Genomic DNA, 16,400 nt, shown 5'->3' with positions numbered 1-16,400 from the left:
TATTGCCGCTATTGAGTGGAAAACCTCATGTATCCATAACTGTTACTTTTCTGATTAAAAAAAACAAACAGCTAAAGTAGCAGATCGACAAGCTCAAAATGTGTCAAACCCACGATGGACACACCCATGAAGAGCATCTCCATGACCACACCCATGAAGAGCATGTCCATGACCACACCCATGAAGAGCATCTACGTGACCACACCCATGAAGAGCATCTACATGACCACACCCATGAAGAGCATCTACGTGACCACACCCATGAAGAGCATCTACGTGACCACACCCATGAAGAGCATCTACATGACCACACCCATGAAGAGCATCTACGTGACCACACCCATGAAGAGCATCTACGTGACCACACCCATGAAGAGCATCTACGTGACCACACCCATGAAGAGCATCTACATGACCACACCCATGAAGAGCATCTACGTGACCACACCCATGAAGAGCATCTACGTGACCACACCCATGAAGAGCATCTACGTGACCACACCCATGAAGAGCATCTACGTGACCACACCCATGAAGAGCATCTACATGACCACACCCATGAAGAGCATCTACATGACCACACCCATGAAGAGCATCTACGTGACCACACCCATGAAGCGCATCTACATGACCACACCCATGAAGAGCATCTACGTGACCACACCCATGAAGAGCATCTACATGACCACACCCATGAAGAGCATCTACGTGACCACACCCATGAAGAGCATCTACATGACCACACCCATGAAGAGCATCTACATGACCACACCCATGAAGCGCATCTACATGACCACACCCATGAAGCGCATCTACATGACCACACCCATGAAGAGCATCTACATGACCACACCCATGAAGCGCATCTACATGACCACACCCATGAAGAGCATCTACATGACCACAAGCGTGAAGCATCGAGTCAAGCAAGCGTGACGCTCTCAGGTCACCGTAAGCTATGTGTTCCCTTCTCAGTTTCTCTCCATGTCTTTCCCTCGTTTTTTCTTTATTCTGCTTCCATGCATCTTCATCCCTCTTTTTTTTGCTCCTTCATGCTTTCTCTGTCTGCGTCTTCTCCTTACTCCTGCCAGAGAGACTGTGGCACTGTGATAAATTCTTGGCGTCCGAACACGTGCCAGGATTAAATATTGGAAAGTCATTTTGGCTGCCATCACAAACATGGGTTGGGTTGCCCCGTATTTTCCAGTAACACTGAGCGTACGTGTGTGAGTGTGAAGCTGTTTGTGCATATGTAGCAGCTCTGCATGTAAAAATGTTGGTCGTCCTCACACATGATATTTGCGTGTGTGAGACTGCGTGTGCAGGCCAGAAAAGAAATTGTGGCTGCGTTTATGTGTTTCAGCACAGGGTGGCGTGCACGTGCGAGTCTGTGTGTAACCATCATATCACAACATGTCAGACTGGGAGCCACATCACAGGGTGCCTATAATAAAATCTTCATGCTGCACTTATGTCACCCAGTATCCATTGCTCCATATGGCCTCTGTTTATACTGGGTGGCCAGGACTGGGACCATAATACTTCAGAGGAGGGAAAATACGAGGTGGGGGGGGGAATAAGCAGCAACGTGGCACTGGTGCTGGCCAATATATCAAACTCTCCATTACGATGGATATATATTGTCATTAAACAAATGAAGAGTACAATAGCTTTATCAAAAATACCTTTTGTTTGAATTGCATGTCTCAACAGTTGAAGAGTACATTTGTCCAAAGTCAAACGCTACAGAACAGGGGCATACAGGTGGCGTAAATCTTCCTGCCCACCACTGTGGAGACCAGGGCTCGGTCGCTCTACTGTGCATACAGCTTGGACACATGCTCAGACATGGACAGAAGTGCAATTGGACATATTTGTGGGTGGGAAGCAGGGCAGGGAGGCAATCCTTTTAGCTGCCCTAGTGTCTGCTACAGTTTGGCCAGAGCCCCTGTTCAGCAGGGAGCCCATCTACCTCCTGTGTGTGCAATGCATCCATGTGTGTATACGACTATTGATGTGTATAGGTCAGTCACTGACTCAGTGTGTGGAGAGGACACATGATTTAGAATAATGCTGTGTGAGGTTGTAGATTGCGTAATATTCAGAGCACATAGCCAAGTATAAACCATGGATAACTGTACAGCTGTGTCATGTGTGCATGTTTACATACCAGTTCCCATGTCAATGAATGGGTAGTTGACCAGGACCAGTTTGTTGAAGTTGAATTTGTATGTAAACCTCTTCCCTTTGGTCTTATGCAGGATCCTCTTGTTGTAGTAATATCTAAAAGAAAATGAAACCACATATAATATACAGTAGACAGCGGTCAACCTAGTCAACAGCTGTTTATAGGTTTTAACTTGGCTTTATTCAGAATTCCTTGAGGCGAAGCAATACACATTGTAGATCGAATTGTAGGTTGAATGCTAAACAAGGCTAATCTTCATATCTTTTGGAATATGAATAGCTTTTAATAGTCAAGATTAATACATTATGTTGTGGTTAGGAGGCCCCAATAAGACCCTTTTTAAGTCCCTTAGGTTCACATACTGTAAAGCATCAGAAAGTACAAAACGCCATGTGGAGTCATTGACACATTTTCAAGATGAAATAGAAAACTTAGCAGAGCCCATGTGTCTTTAATTGTCTTGTAAGTCATTTGGATGTTATTTGTTTAGCGTTTGTTTTTATTAGATAATACGCAGAGTAGCGTGACAGGAGAGACATGAAGAGACGGAGTGGATGATTTAGTGATGCAGTAAAGTGGTACAGTTGAAGTGTAAACGAGCAACAGAGGTCCTGAAAACGGAATAAAAAATGAAGAGGAAAGAAAGAGAAAGGGACGAGACAGAATGTTAAAACAAGGAGAAAACAGGAAAGCAATGGGATGAGTAAACGACTCAGTAAAACTGTGGTATGAATAATTCAAACCTCATTGGTGCGGTAATGTCACATAACCTCTTATAATTCTCTGATAATTAGTGTTAATGGCTAGCCGCCTCCATTGCGAAAAGCGCCTCATGCCTAATCTATATTCCACCGTACGACAGTGTCAAGGGCCAAGAATATCAGATTTATGAGTTCACAACACGTTGCAGAGGCAGCATGCTGTGAGCTTCTAAATCCGTTATGTTTGTTGGCAAGGTGGCACTGTCGTACGAGGAAGTATGAATCAGACTTAGTCATCTCAAATGATAGAATATACTAAGTGGTCCAGAGGCAGGAAGAGTAGGTCACTCACAATCAGCAAAATGGCACATCTGACTAATAGCATAACCCATTAAAACCGGGAAAGCAGATTTTAGCATTGGCCATTCAAAAATAGCAGCTATACAAGCTCGCAGCGCATCACTTTGTGCCGCGGTGCGAGCTTGTACATCTGCTTTTTGGAAGATGTTCGGAAAAATCTCCAACTGAAGATTCTACTGATTTTGAAGGCACTCAGGTCTTAATGGGATAAATCCCTAATTAGGTTTGTCATACGACTGCTTGCATTGAGGCTTGAAGCACCCGGCTCTCTCTTGTGGAGATGAAAGCGGTGCTCTCCATTCATCGTACACTGCTTTGGTCGGTGTGAATAGAGTGCGGTATACGGCAGAACAGAGTAAAGTAGTTTTGACTGGCTGAACAGGAAGTTCTTTTAGCCGTGTGTGACTCAGTAAGTGAAGGACCTCTCTACCCTCAAAGCCCACCTGCTGCTGTAAGAGAGATGATTACTCACTCACTCACATGTACACCAGCCCCATATGTGACTTCAGTCCCTACGCTCATTCTGTAGCTCCGAGATGAATTCACACTGTGAGAGCCTTCAGCCCTGTTTCAGAACCGGCGCATGGTTTCGTTGCTTACCCTTTTCTGCACATAGTTTTCAAAAAGTAATGGTCCGATGAGCTAAACAAATTTTTACTTTAGAAGTGGCCTGTGCCGTGGCTCAGCGGTCCAGTCACCTTGGCCTGTAGTCCAAATCTGGCAGTGGCAACTCCCAAACCAGACGGCCTTTACTGCATGTCACCCCCCCCCCCCCCCCCAATCTCTCTCCCCCATTTCCTGCGAGTATTTAAATCACTTGTTTAATCAGCCGCTTCCATGTTTTTCAAGGAAGTTGTGAGCATTAGCGCCTCACCTGGTCGAATGTGGAATTAGATTTTCCAACTGACCAGTTCAGTCAACATTTGACCAGGGGAGGCGCTAATGCACACAACTTCCTTGAAAAACATGCAAGCGGCTGACTAAACAAGCGATTTAAACACTCGTTTCAACCCGTAACTTGGATTTTCTTATCCGCTTCTGAAGTCAAATTAGTTTAGCTCATTCTCGAACCTTTACTTTTTGGATACGATGTGCAGAAAACGTTCCTAATGGAAACAATGCGCCAGTTCTGAAACGCCGCTAAAGGCTCTCACGGTGTGACTTCATCTCGGAGCTACAGAATGTGCGTAGGGACTGAAGTCACATATTGGGCTAGTGTACACACTCGGCACAACAAGGCCGAAATACATGAAAAAGGAAAATCACCCGCACACCGTCTTCAAATGCAGTGAAAACCTTTAAGGGAAACGGCAACGTTTCGGCCTATGCTGCCTTCATCAGGCTTAGCGTGATGAAGGCCACATTGAAGGCCTTCAGCGGCCACAGCAACGTTTCGGCCTATGCGGCCTTCATCGGACTTAGCGTGATGAAGGCCGCATAGGCCAAAACGTTGCAGTTTCCCTTTATTAAAGCTTTTCACTACTGCATTTGAAGACAGTGAGCGGGTGTTTTTTCTTTTTCATGACGCCGGGCACTTAGTTGTCCCTCTCCTACACATCTGTTGCCTGTAGGTGTGCAAAAGGCTTTTATAGGTATAATACATGCCCACACAAACGTAGACAAAATAATATACAGTCAGGCACCCGTACAGTATGCAGACATACATCATTCACACACAGTGGGCAAGACGCCAAGAAATGCGCACACAGAACTACATCAGTATCACAGACCCAGACTCGCATACGGGCTCAAGCTTGCTCTGGGTCTTTGAAGAGCATTTGAACTCACTTCAAATAAAAGTAGAAAGGACTTCTACTGTACAGTATATATTATACCACAGCTCATTTCTCTCTCACACACACACACTTCAAAGTGTGTGCAATATGAATCAACTTAACAATTAAGGGGTGTAAGGCTTTTGCTCTGTGATTTCAGAATTAATTAAGAGCTTCATTCGTATAGGGAGTTTGAAGCCATGTTTAACTGCAGCTGCGGGTCCGTTTGAAATGATGTTCCTTTAGTTCCTTTAGGTTAACATTAAATCAATTGCGGTATTGATAAATTTACAGAACAAGACACAGATGGAATGGAGGAAGATTGACCTATAGCAAGTGTTCTGTGTGTGTGTGCACGCGCATTGATTAGGCAGTGTAACAAGTCATCACCAAAGTGAGCTATAACCCACACCAATCTACGACAGAGGGGGCTTACACCGAGGAGTCACTGTGTGTGTCTGTGTTTCTTTGTACAAAGATGATAAGAAAACAGACAGGGAGTGAAAATCAGTATCCCACATGTGCTGCACAGAGGGATATGGTGGTGTGCCCGTGTGTGTGTGTGTGCGACTGTGCATACGTCTATTTTAGCTGTCTCACTAGCAGAGGTTCGGTGAGACACACACAAGTCATGAAAAAGAAAGAAAACGTCATCTCTTTTTACTCTTCGTACTTTCATCTCCCTTCGTTGAATTAGGATTTGTGTTTTATTAGATCCTGTACAGTGGAGAGGGAGAAGAGCTTTCCTCACTTCATTCGCCTGCACTCTGTTCTTCTTGTGTTGTTGTGTCCGTTTTATTGATTGCCTTTTTAGTCTGTTAAGAGCAAGTGCGCCTTGGTATTGCCTTTGCTGTGAATCTAATTTCCCATTTGGGGACTGTGTAAAAAAAACAAAAAACACTGATGTGGAAAAAGTGATGAAACAGACTTCTATTCAATAAGACAAAGTGGCGTGACGGTACACTCCCTCTTTTCTGTTACTGACAGCTGCACTGTGTGTACTGGACCCGTGCACGAAAAAAATAGGTTAAAACACGGATATTTCTGATACCGCGCACATACCCACACACCTATCTCAACTCAATCCATGGCTCTATCACTCTATCCTGCAGTCTACTTCTTCTGTTTCCAGCTGATCTAAGGCTGAGTGTTGGACAGACACACACACACACACACACACACACACACACTCATCCCGGTTCATCGGAGGTTCAAACTTCCTAGTTCCGACAAATAAAATATGCACGCTCACACATACACCCCATGTCCTTTACCTAGGCAATTTGTAGTTTATCATAGTTCATTCGAAGTTCAACTCTTCCAGGTCCCACCTTGTCAACGGCACGCACACACGCATCGTTTCCTCTCCTTTACCTTTGCGTTTAAAGTTCTTGCCTTTGCTACAAAGTACAAACCACAAATGCATGAACGCACACACACACACACACAGACCCCTTATCTTGTCTTATCTTTTTTGCCCTGCTACCCTTATCGCAATTGATGTGGTTTATGCTTCCTGATGCCCTGTCAAACTCACCCCCCCCCCTTCTTTTACCTGAATGGCCCACTGATTTGTGGTTAATGTCATGCCTTGCAACAATCCACACATCCAACTTTCTAAAAGAGAGCTTATTCTTCTCAATCAATCTCTCTCACATACACACTTTTCTTGTCCAATTATTCAACTCAAACGCACAGATGACAATGTTGTATTATATTTGAACTGAGTTTTACATGTGCTTTCTCTCTCTCTCCCCCCTCCCCCCGGTGACTTTCTGGATTTTACTGGCAGCCACATTCATGCTGCCTGTCTGACCTCATCTTACTGTATGTATTTGAACGGAACCTTTCCATGTTGTCATGCTACATTGAAAGCACCTGTTCAACCCTCGTTGTCAGTCCATCAGTCATTTCCTGACAAATGCTCCATCTCTCATATCTCCCTCACGTTGAGTCAGCTGAGCTCACTGTGATTGATCCAATTGTTACACGTTCAATACATGCCCAAAAGATGCAGGTATAAGTTGAGACCGTCGAGAAAGGAACATGACAAAGGCTAAAAACTGACAGAACAGATCGGATCAAAAGAGGGGAGTGAAATGGGAGATCAAATAGCAAGTTTGTGTGAAGTTACAAGAATGGAATGAATGGCATTAAAAATAATCCTTCCATCTTTCTTTCACCTGTGCTCCGTTCTCTCCTTCATTCTCGCCTAGAAGCACAAGTGATGTAATTTAACCATGATGGCACAGCCTGAGGTTTTAGGACACATGGGTTTAAGTGCAGTTATAGTGTCAGTCAACGTCAGGGCCACACAGTGCGTTTGTTGTACAACCTGCATGTAGTAGGCTACAGCAGCTGCTTCAGGCTGCCATTGTACAAATCAAAAACACAAATGGCGGGAAACTATGCAAAATAAATGACCAGAGAAACTCTGAACTGATAACAAGAAGATCAGATTTCACTGACAGACAGACAATACAACCTGATGTTTATAAAGTATGACATGCAAACATTTGACCCTGTTAATCTGAGACATGATAGGGACCCTCTCACCTTAGCGCGCGGCTGAGCTTGTCGTAGTTCATCTGGGGTTTGCACTTCCTGGCGCCCCACAGACGGGCCACCTCATCCGGGTCCTTGATGACGAACTCGCCGTAGTCGCCCTGCCAGGCGATGACATCGTGGTACTCCTCCTTCCGCAACAACTCCAGGATGAAGTGCCACAGCTGGATCTGCCTCGAACCAGGGCTTGACTCTGGTTTATAGGCCCAATCTGGAAAGGCGAACCCTAGGGCAGAAGGAAGAGAGAGAGAGAGAGAGATTCAGTGAACAAGGGTGGTTGTCAGGTGAATTTGAGGATAGGGAACAGTCCAAAGTGGAATAATCAGGACATTTTTTAATGCTTTTATAAATGTATTCATATTCTCAGGTGACGCTAATGTAATACCACAGGAGGAACAGTTCATGGTTTCATCGGTTTCTATGCATTTGTAAATCGCTCTGGATTAAGAGCGTCTGCTAAATGCCTAAATTGTAAATCGGTTAGAGTTGGGGCGAGAAAGCAGAGACTGGAGACTGAAGGCTGTGGGAGAGTCTGTTGAGTGAGTGGGGGTTCGGGGAGATGATAGTGTGAGCATATAGGGCTAAAAGTCTTCTCAGAGCTCCGCAGTCAAATCAAAGCTGGGCTATCGTTATCAAAGCTGGGGAATCAATGCTAATAGAGCTGATAGCTCAACAGGCCTTGAAACTCTTCAAGACAAAATATAGCTGAGCTTTTATGACACAGAAATGATATAAACATTCACACAGTAGGGAACATAGCCTATGTACAGCCAGTGTGAGAACCTGACTGTATTTAGGTGAGTTTCTGCACAGTACACACAACCTATGTATAAACACAATGGCTATCTCACACACACACACACACACACACACACACACACACACACACACACACACACACACACACACAGTAAAGCTGTGGCTTGCAGTAAAAGACTCAACACCATTTCAACACAAAGCTGAAAACGCACGCATGTGTACACACACACTCATTAGGACCAGATGTGCTTTGGCAGTAAGGCTGAGAATGCTGAGAGTGGGAAACATATGGGCATGCTGCAACAATACAGTGTGTGTGTGTGTGTGTGTGTGTATTTATAATAAAGACGCACAATATATAGACTAAATACCAGTGCTACAATCGGTTTCCCACAGTGAAACAAAGAACGGCCATATCTATATGACAGCCACAGTGAACTGTAAACAACGATAGGGGCCATAGGGCGATGTGTTGAAGGCTTTAATACTACATCACTGTAGTAGCTGTGACTGTTTTGACCTGGCAGGGTTTGGAGAGGTACTAAAAGGTCATACTACTGTATAGAGGACTGATGTGCATCCAAGTTTTTCCATCACCTTACACTTTCAGTCAGAGAAGTACTATCCAGAGATTGGCTATGACCTCTGAACATATGTCTATGATTTGAATCATCTGTGTCACACCGATTTGAATAATCGCTTGTCCTACATCAAGTGTATTCCCTTGTATTCCAATTTATCAGCAAGGATTTCCAGCACCTGGACAAAAACTCTATCATATGTCATATGTCACATAGTCAAGGACTCCTATTGTCAAGTGGTGTATGCGACCAGTGACCTAACCTGCAGTGACAAATACATACATGGTTGACATTTTATACCGGCCGGATCCCAGAATGAATGAAAAAAACAAAGCTCAGTGCAGCGGCAGCCATGCATCAGTTTATGGATACAAATGACAGTTCATTCTTAAAACATCTCTTATCCAGGGTAAGTTTGCTTAGCACAAATAATTGTTCAGCAACGTCCTGCCCACAGTGCCCAGTACAACCAGTCTAATAATGTTGGCCACTGAGCAGCTACACTGGAGCTGTTGGGAGGCAAGTGCCTTGCTCAAGGGCAATGAAACAGTCAGTATTATTTGAAAGAGGGGTAAGTGTTGCTCCCCCAGAGAGATTTTTTTTCTGGCTGTCTGGGGGTCCAAACCGGTAGCATTCCAGCCACAAGCGAGCAAGTAATTGGGACCGTTTCTGCTGTGATCCACCTTCTAAAACGAAGTTCAACCAACATCCCGGCCCATCACGGATCCATGTAGCCATGGTCCTGTGTTGAAGTAAAAACAGTGAACTAGTGCGACTTGTTTTGTGTTAAAAGTCCCAAATCAGCTCCCTAAAAAGCTGAGCTGGGCAAGATGCACTTGAAAATCAAACAGCTGTAGGCCAGTCAACCTGCAACTCTCCCTTTTAAACTTCTTATTTAGGTGTAAAAGGCATGCGGGCATAGCGGACCACTGAGCAACTGTGCGGCACATAGTGCCTTGCTCAAGGGCCTAGCGATGGTAGCGCCATGATTTTCCCAGTTCTGGGGATTTGAAAAACCTAACAAGTAACTATAAAAGGTTAAATTTCAAAACACAAATCCACTTTGAGGGAAAAAGGTTATCTGATGCTTCAGTTATTCATACAGATACAAGTCTTCTAAAAACGGGGGTTTAACTCTGATCCCGGTGATTAGGCCCAGAGTAACTTGCTAAATCTAATTAACACATTCCGTGCGTTATAGCCTAATATAACATGCCACGGTCACTGCCGGTATTGCTTAATTACCTTTGGAGCATACGCCGAAGTATTTATGCCTTTGATCCATGAAAATCCCCCTGAACATGAACATAGTCCCATGGTTTGTGGCCTTGCCGAAAAATTACACGGTCGTGATGCGGAAGAACAACAAACGGTAATGGTGGATGGATCCAAGCATAAAACCCTGTTCACTTGCATTGAACTAATTTCCCCAGAAGCCCTTGCAGCCCAGTGCACGGGTCCATTTCCGGTAACGTCATCATAACACGTCGCGGCGTCGGCCTCGTCACATTGTCCGCGATAAAGCCGTTTTTTCATTCAAGGCATTACAAAACTAAAACGGCGAAACGACTGCATTTTGGCATGTTATTTTACTTTCAAAACAATATCGCAAAATATGAGTTTGTTTTGTGAAATCAATATCTGAGCTTTGCATCAATATATTACGCATAACTAATTCTAAGGTCTTCTAAGGTCCATCCACTCCGCCTTTGGCATCTGTATTTCAATGAGTGGATATCTCGATAGAGTACTGCCACATGCGATCTGAACTACTTGTATTGTGAGTGTGCGGGAAGAGGCCAGAGAAGAGACAGCAACGGGCTGTGTGGGATAGCTGATAATAGCCATTTGAAGGCAGATTACTAATAAGTCTCTAGCATTATGATTCATACAGAAGACAATAAGGCCGTTATAACAGGGCCTCGAGACCAGACTCTGGTCTCAGTGCTAACACACAAAAACAGACAGTCGTGAGATATTTACAAATCCACACACACAAGAACAGACACACTCATGACTACGGATGAAAACACAGAAAATACAAGTGGTGTAATACTTCACGGTGGGTGAGTTACTATGTACATGATGTACGTGCGCATGCGAGGTACAAAAACACAACATAGGTTTGTGAGGAGGTAAGTGGGTTCATGCGTGGGCAGCACAAAGCACATACTGCAGACAAAGAACACAGGAATAGTAACCATGCCCACTGTGTACACGTGTGTGTGTGTGTGTGTGTGTGCATGCTCGCGTACGTGCATGTGATGTGTGCACTGCATGTCCCTGCTGACTTGTACCCCGTTTGTCATTCAGCGTTCAGATTCAGTCTTCTTCCCCTTCACAATGCCACCATCGTTCCTTCCCTTTTCTTTCTGTCCCTCTCTCGCTCCCACTCTCGACACTCTGCGTCTCCTAGCAACGAAAGCTTTTAGCGCTAAGAATAAATGTCTGAGTCACGACAAATATGATCGGTCACAAAATGTTGGGAGAATGGGTTTTTATTTTCTGGCCCTGAATGTTTGTGGCATATTAGAGCTCTCTCTCCCCCTCTCTAAAGGCTGGATTCATGTCCTTCTTGTTTACAGTGGAGAGGACGTGCTGTGGCATATTCCCTAAATATATTCACATTGACTGGAATGACTTATATAGCAGACGTATCAACTGTGGCAAAGATATTGGATACAGGTCTCCCATCATGACCAACAGTGGGTTTACTGGGAAGTAAGGTAGACAGGGTAACCTCAAAAGAATATATAGAACACCACATTTAGATTTAGAAACTCAGACAACTGAAGAAATGTTAATTGAAAAACTGATGTAACATGACAATGGATGTCCTTAAAGGAGAATTCCATGCTAGAAGGCTTTCTTACCTTTATTTGTAGTCGTTACGTCCCCACCAAAGAGGTCCAGGTGTTATTTTGTGCAAAAGTGCATTATTGGCTATTTCCCCTACCATAAGGCCTGAATTGAATGGGGCTATGGGGTGTTGTGCTAATTCGCTTATTTCTATCGCTCAATTGTTTTTGTATGTATATCCTCTCTTCATAATGTAAATAGTATCCCAAGTGGCACACTTTGCTACTTATTTCGATGGAAATAAGCGAATTAGCACAAAAACCCAACCCCATTGAGGTCTTATATTAGGGGAAATAGCCAATGCACTTTTGCACAAAATAACACCTGGTGGGGACGTAACAACTACAAATAAAGGTAAGAAAGCCTTCTAGCATGGAATTCTCCTTTAAATAATAATTAAAACTATTACAGCCAGCAGGCTTTAATGTGTTAAATCATGCCCTGTCTGAGAGCATCTGAATATTGTTTATGTCATATCTTTAGCATCTACAAATGCACCAAGTCTCTGTACATGTGTACGTACGTCCGTCTGTAATGCACATAACTCGAAAACCGTTCGACCCGCCGACTTCCACCACAGGGAGTACAGTGCCTGGTGTCGAGTCCGTCGGATAGCCGGTTGTCCAGAACCAGCACAAAAGCATCTGCCCAGGCTCTGGACTGGGCCCAAATTAGCCAATTGATCACACCTGATCACCCCTAGATCTCCATAATCCATATATGGAGCTGGACTGTTCTGACATCACAATGTGTTCTGACATCACAATGATGCGTGCACCACCGCCAGTTTCCAGTGAGACATTGCATGGCCAGAAAAGGATTACAGACACACACACACACACATAAATTATCCATAAAAAGTAAAACATTGCATAACTGGGTGTGCATGCATTTCCAATCATTCACGAGTAGGCCGGTGCCCAACGGGCACTGTTCTAGTTGTATACTAAATCTGGAACAGCCAACAGGCTTTAATGCGTTAGATCCTCCTGCCCCTCACTAGATCTATGTTATCGTTTATATCCCAAAAATGTTTTAGGCAAAAGATTAGCATTGAGCTTCATACAGGTTATCGTTAGTTCTCATAGCAACAAGAGTTGCTATGACTGGTGCTTCCCACAGCCATCTGTTTGGTGCTGACTGCTAAAAAAAGAAAAAGGCTTGTCGGAGAACACAAGGCCTTAGTGTCTGTCCATGTGTGAAAGGCTCGATGGTGGCTTCATCATAAGATCATACCGCCACCCCTTCACTGTCCCCTTATGACGGACTAAAAGAACATGAAAGCGGCTTGAGGAAAATACCAGGCTAACTTGATAATCGTGACCGCATTCATTTACGCTGGCAAACAGAGGGACAAGGGTCATTCATTAACGGTTTGAACTGAGAAAGTGATGGCATAGATTAGAAAAGATGAACAGGAAAAGTGCAGCGGGAGCCGAAATGGATGTTCAACAGTTGTAATGATTCCTGTGACTAAAGGAAGCAGGGGATCAGATTTTTCATTTCATGGTGTCCCATTAGGACACGGATACAAGCGAAAGAATTTCCCCAAAATGTGTGTTTACACAAACACTCAAAACTAGTCATAGGTGGTGGTAGCAAAACAATGCTGTACATAGGAGGGGCTTGTGCCCCTCAAAAATATAGCTGCAAGCAGCGATAAGACGGGCCCAGCCATAAAGGTTGTCCGTCAACACTGTATTAACAGGGTCCAGTCTCTTCCTCACAAATATGGAAATGTAATTTCAAGGGGGAGTGGTTAACCAGGCCAACTGTCAGAACTCCAAAAAGTGATGGAAGAAGAAAAGACGGTAGAAAAACAATAGGGGCCTTCACCCCTTTGGGCTTGGCCCCCAATTACAATCCAACCTCCATTGACTTCCAGTATTTAAAAATGTAAGTTCTAAAACATACACATATGTATACACTCCCACAGTAAATGAAAAGTATTTCATTTTCCAAAGTTATTTTTCCCCTAGATGATGGCTGCTTGTGGCCTGATCTTGGACTTACACGAGGAAAAACTCTGCAAGACAAATGACCCCCAGAGGTCATTTAGCCATTTCTACCACAGACTGGAAGAATAGTCCACTCTGATTGACACGTTAGCTGAGCTCCGTCTCATTTACAGACCATTACAGGCCAGAAAACTCATTTACCATTAGCCTACAGAGCTACAGGCTGAGCCACCTGTATTCTCCTTCCAAAAGAAACACAGGTTTTAGTAAAAGCGGTGACCGAACATGGCAGAGGGCCAGAGGCTATTTTCAACTCCTTTCTACAGGCTTGCTTTTATTAGTGCCCCCCCATTCTGACGTCACATTACTTTAGAACGCCGTCGTTAACAACCGATAGCTATCGTTAACAGGAGGCCATTGTCTCAGCTGCCTACGGTCCCCTACTTACAGCCCCCCACCAAAAAAAACTCTTCCCCAATTTGAGTTTTTCACGCCATGTTCTCTCCATACCTCCCCATTTATATTTCCCTCCCTTCCTCCAATTCTTTGTTGGTCTATATTTAGCGGATGGAAAAGGTCGAGCAGTGTCTGCCTGTCTGTGGGTCTAACGGTGCAGAGGGTAGGGAGAGAGAGGGTGAGAAATGTACCTCACCAGGCTAAAAGGCGGTGAGGTTGCATGGTTGGTAGAGACACCAGAGACACCGTCGGAAAAAGTTACAAGTGCCGTGGCCACAATGTATCTATCCTGCCTAACTTATAAGACAACAAACTGAAGCACTTCAACGGCTCAGTCAGTCAGTCACACTATACAAGAGCCCAAATGGCCAAAATGCAATTGAGCAATTCTGGATAAGTGTTGACTTAAGGAGAATTCCAGATTAACCATTTCCTTACATTATTACAATGTTATTATATCCTAAAACGAGGGTAGTGAAAAATGACATAACTCCATCCAGAACACACCGCAGCTCAGAGCATGTATGTCTTACACTAGTTTTTACAGCAACAAGATGAGTTGGGGGGGGGGGGGGGGGGGGTGGGGGGGAACTTAAGCCTCCGGTCTTAATGAGTTATAATGGATAATAATAAGCATAACTGGAATATTTGTGACTACTAAACAAAAGGCAGGAAATAAATAGACTTTGTAAAGAAAAAGGGGGAACGTCCGATGGGAATCAACTATATTGTTGGGTCACAGTCTGAAACACAAAACGTAAAAAATAAAATAAAAATTACAATACATTAGTGACAGAAGAGTCAGTGAGAGACAGTATGTATGTATATATATATCTAGCACTGGGCCTAGCATCTGGGCACTTGTTTTCATTACATTTTTTTAATAGCAGAAATGGAGAATTAGACGTAGACACAACACTTGTCTGATAAACCAAGTTGTTTCTTACAGGGGTGAAGAGACCATCCCCAAACTCCCATTTACCCATTCGAAAATAAATGTGTCCATTATCGAATCAATGACGAATTGTTCTCATTGTGTTGGGGGAAGCCCAATAAACAAAAACTACTATGTCTCCAAATAAGTAAACTAAAGCCAATTTAACCTACTGTGAATTTAATGAAGGCATCAAGGCAAACACAATTGTTACTTCATCCCATAGAGTCCAGAATCAATGCAGACAGCAGAGTTGTTAACTACCGTTTTAAATGCGTCTACGTTGATCTCATAATGACGGTTAAGACAGCAAGTTCAAAGAAGAGGACGCCACCATGGCTCACAGCCAGGGTGGAGAGCAGACACACACACACACACACACACACACACACACACACACACACACACACACACACACACAGGGAAGAGGGGAAACCACAGCAGAAGAGAGGAGAGAGACGGATAAAGCAGTGAAGGAGAAGAACAAGAAAAACACTCCAGTGGAGATCAAAGGAACAGACGAGAGATGGCTACAGGTGCACCATGTGAAGCCCTGACCTCAGCTGCCTCATGATCCATATCTCCAACATAAGACTGATGGTGGGAGAGAAAGGAGGGAGGGAAAGAATTGAGAGGTTGAGAGCGAAGAGAGGGCAAGCAGAAGCAGAGAGAGGAAGGGGGAGAGGAAAATAACCATTTAAAATTGGGAGGAGAAAAAAAAAGGGAGAAAGAGATGATGTGTGACTTGTTGGAAGCTCCTGTAAGTTTAAACCCCCAGATGAACTAAACTAACCTCGGTGAAGCACTGAGGTAAAACAAAAGTGTGTTTGTCGATCAAGACAAATTACAATTCATTGTGGAAGTCTGGCAGCGGACATGATGGATCATTTTACAGGCCATGTTGGCCAGCGTTTCAGTGTAATGAAGGTAGGGACAAAACAAAAGCCTCAACAAGCATTCCACACCCCAAAATACTTTACAGACCTGAGAGACCCACGGTTCAAAGGTCCAGTCCACTTCCTACAAGTTTTATATTTTATTAAAAGAAATACTACAGGATCCAGGAAATACGATGTTTTGAGAATTTGTTGCGATGTGATGTGAGATTGTAAATCTCTTCAACCAATGTTCAGAAATTATGACATTCCCAGAACAGGGACGCTACGGTTTGTATGTTTAAAAGGGATGTCTTTTTTGTGACTTGCAATGAGCAGTTTTGAACAATTACAACCGAATTTTGTCTAGATATGGCGTTAGTAGGATA

General features: G+C 43.9%; 1 protein-coding gene across 1 annotated transcript in view; it reads right to left on the bottom strand.

The window, feature by feature from the left end:
- erf (Ets2 repressor factor) overlaps positions 1-16,400 on the bottom strand; it is a 39,715-nt gene that overhangs the window by 7,166 nt on the left and 16,149 nt on the right. Inside the window, exons 2-3 of the mRNA XM_083782142.1 lie at positions 7,581-7,815; positions 2,171-2,283 (exon numbers count right to left, since the gene is read on the bottom strand). Of these exons, the coding sequence (XP_083638268.1) occupies positions 2,171-2,283; positions 7,581-7,815 (348 nt within the window). The remainder of the gene's footprint in view (positions 1-2,170; positions 2,284-7,580; positions 7,816-16,400) is intronic.

Source organism: Protomyctophum parallelum (assembly GCF_964188405.1).
Source record: "Protomyctophum parallelum genome assembly, chromosome: 1".
NCBI lineage: Eukaryota > Metazoa > Chordata > Actinopteri > Myctophiformes > Myctophidae > Protomyctophum > Protomyctophum parallelum.
Note: the sequence above shows the minus strand (reverse complement) of the source record. Positions and strands in the feature narration are given on the sequence as shown.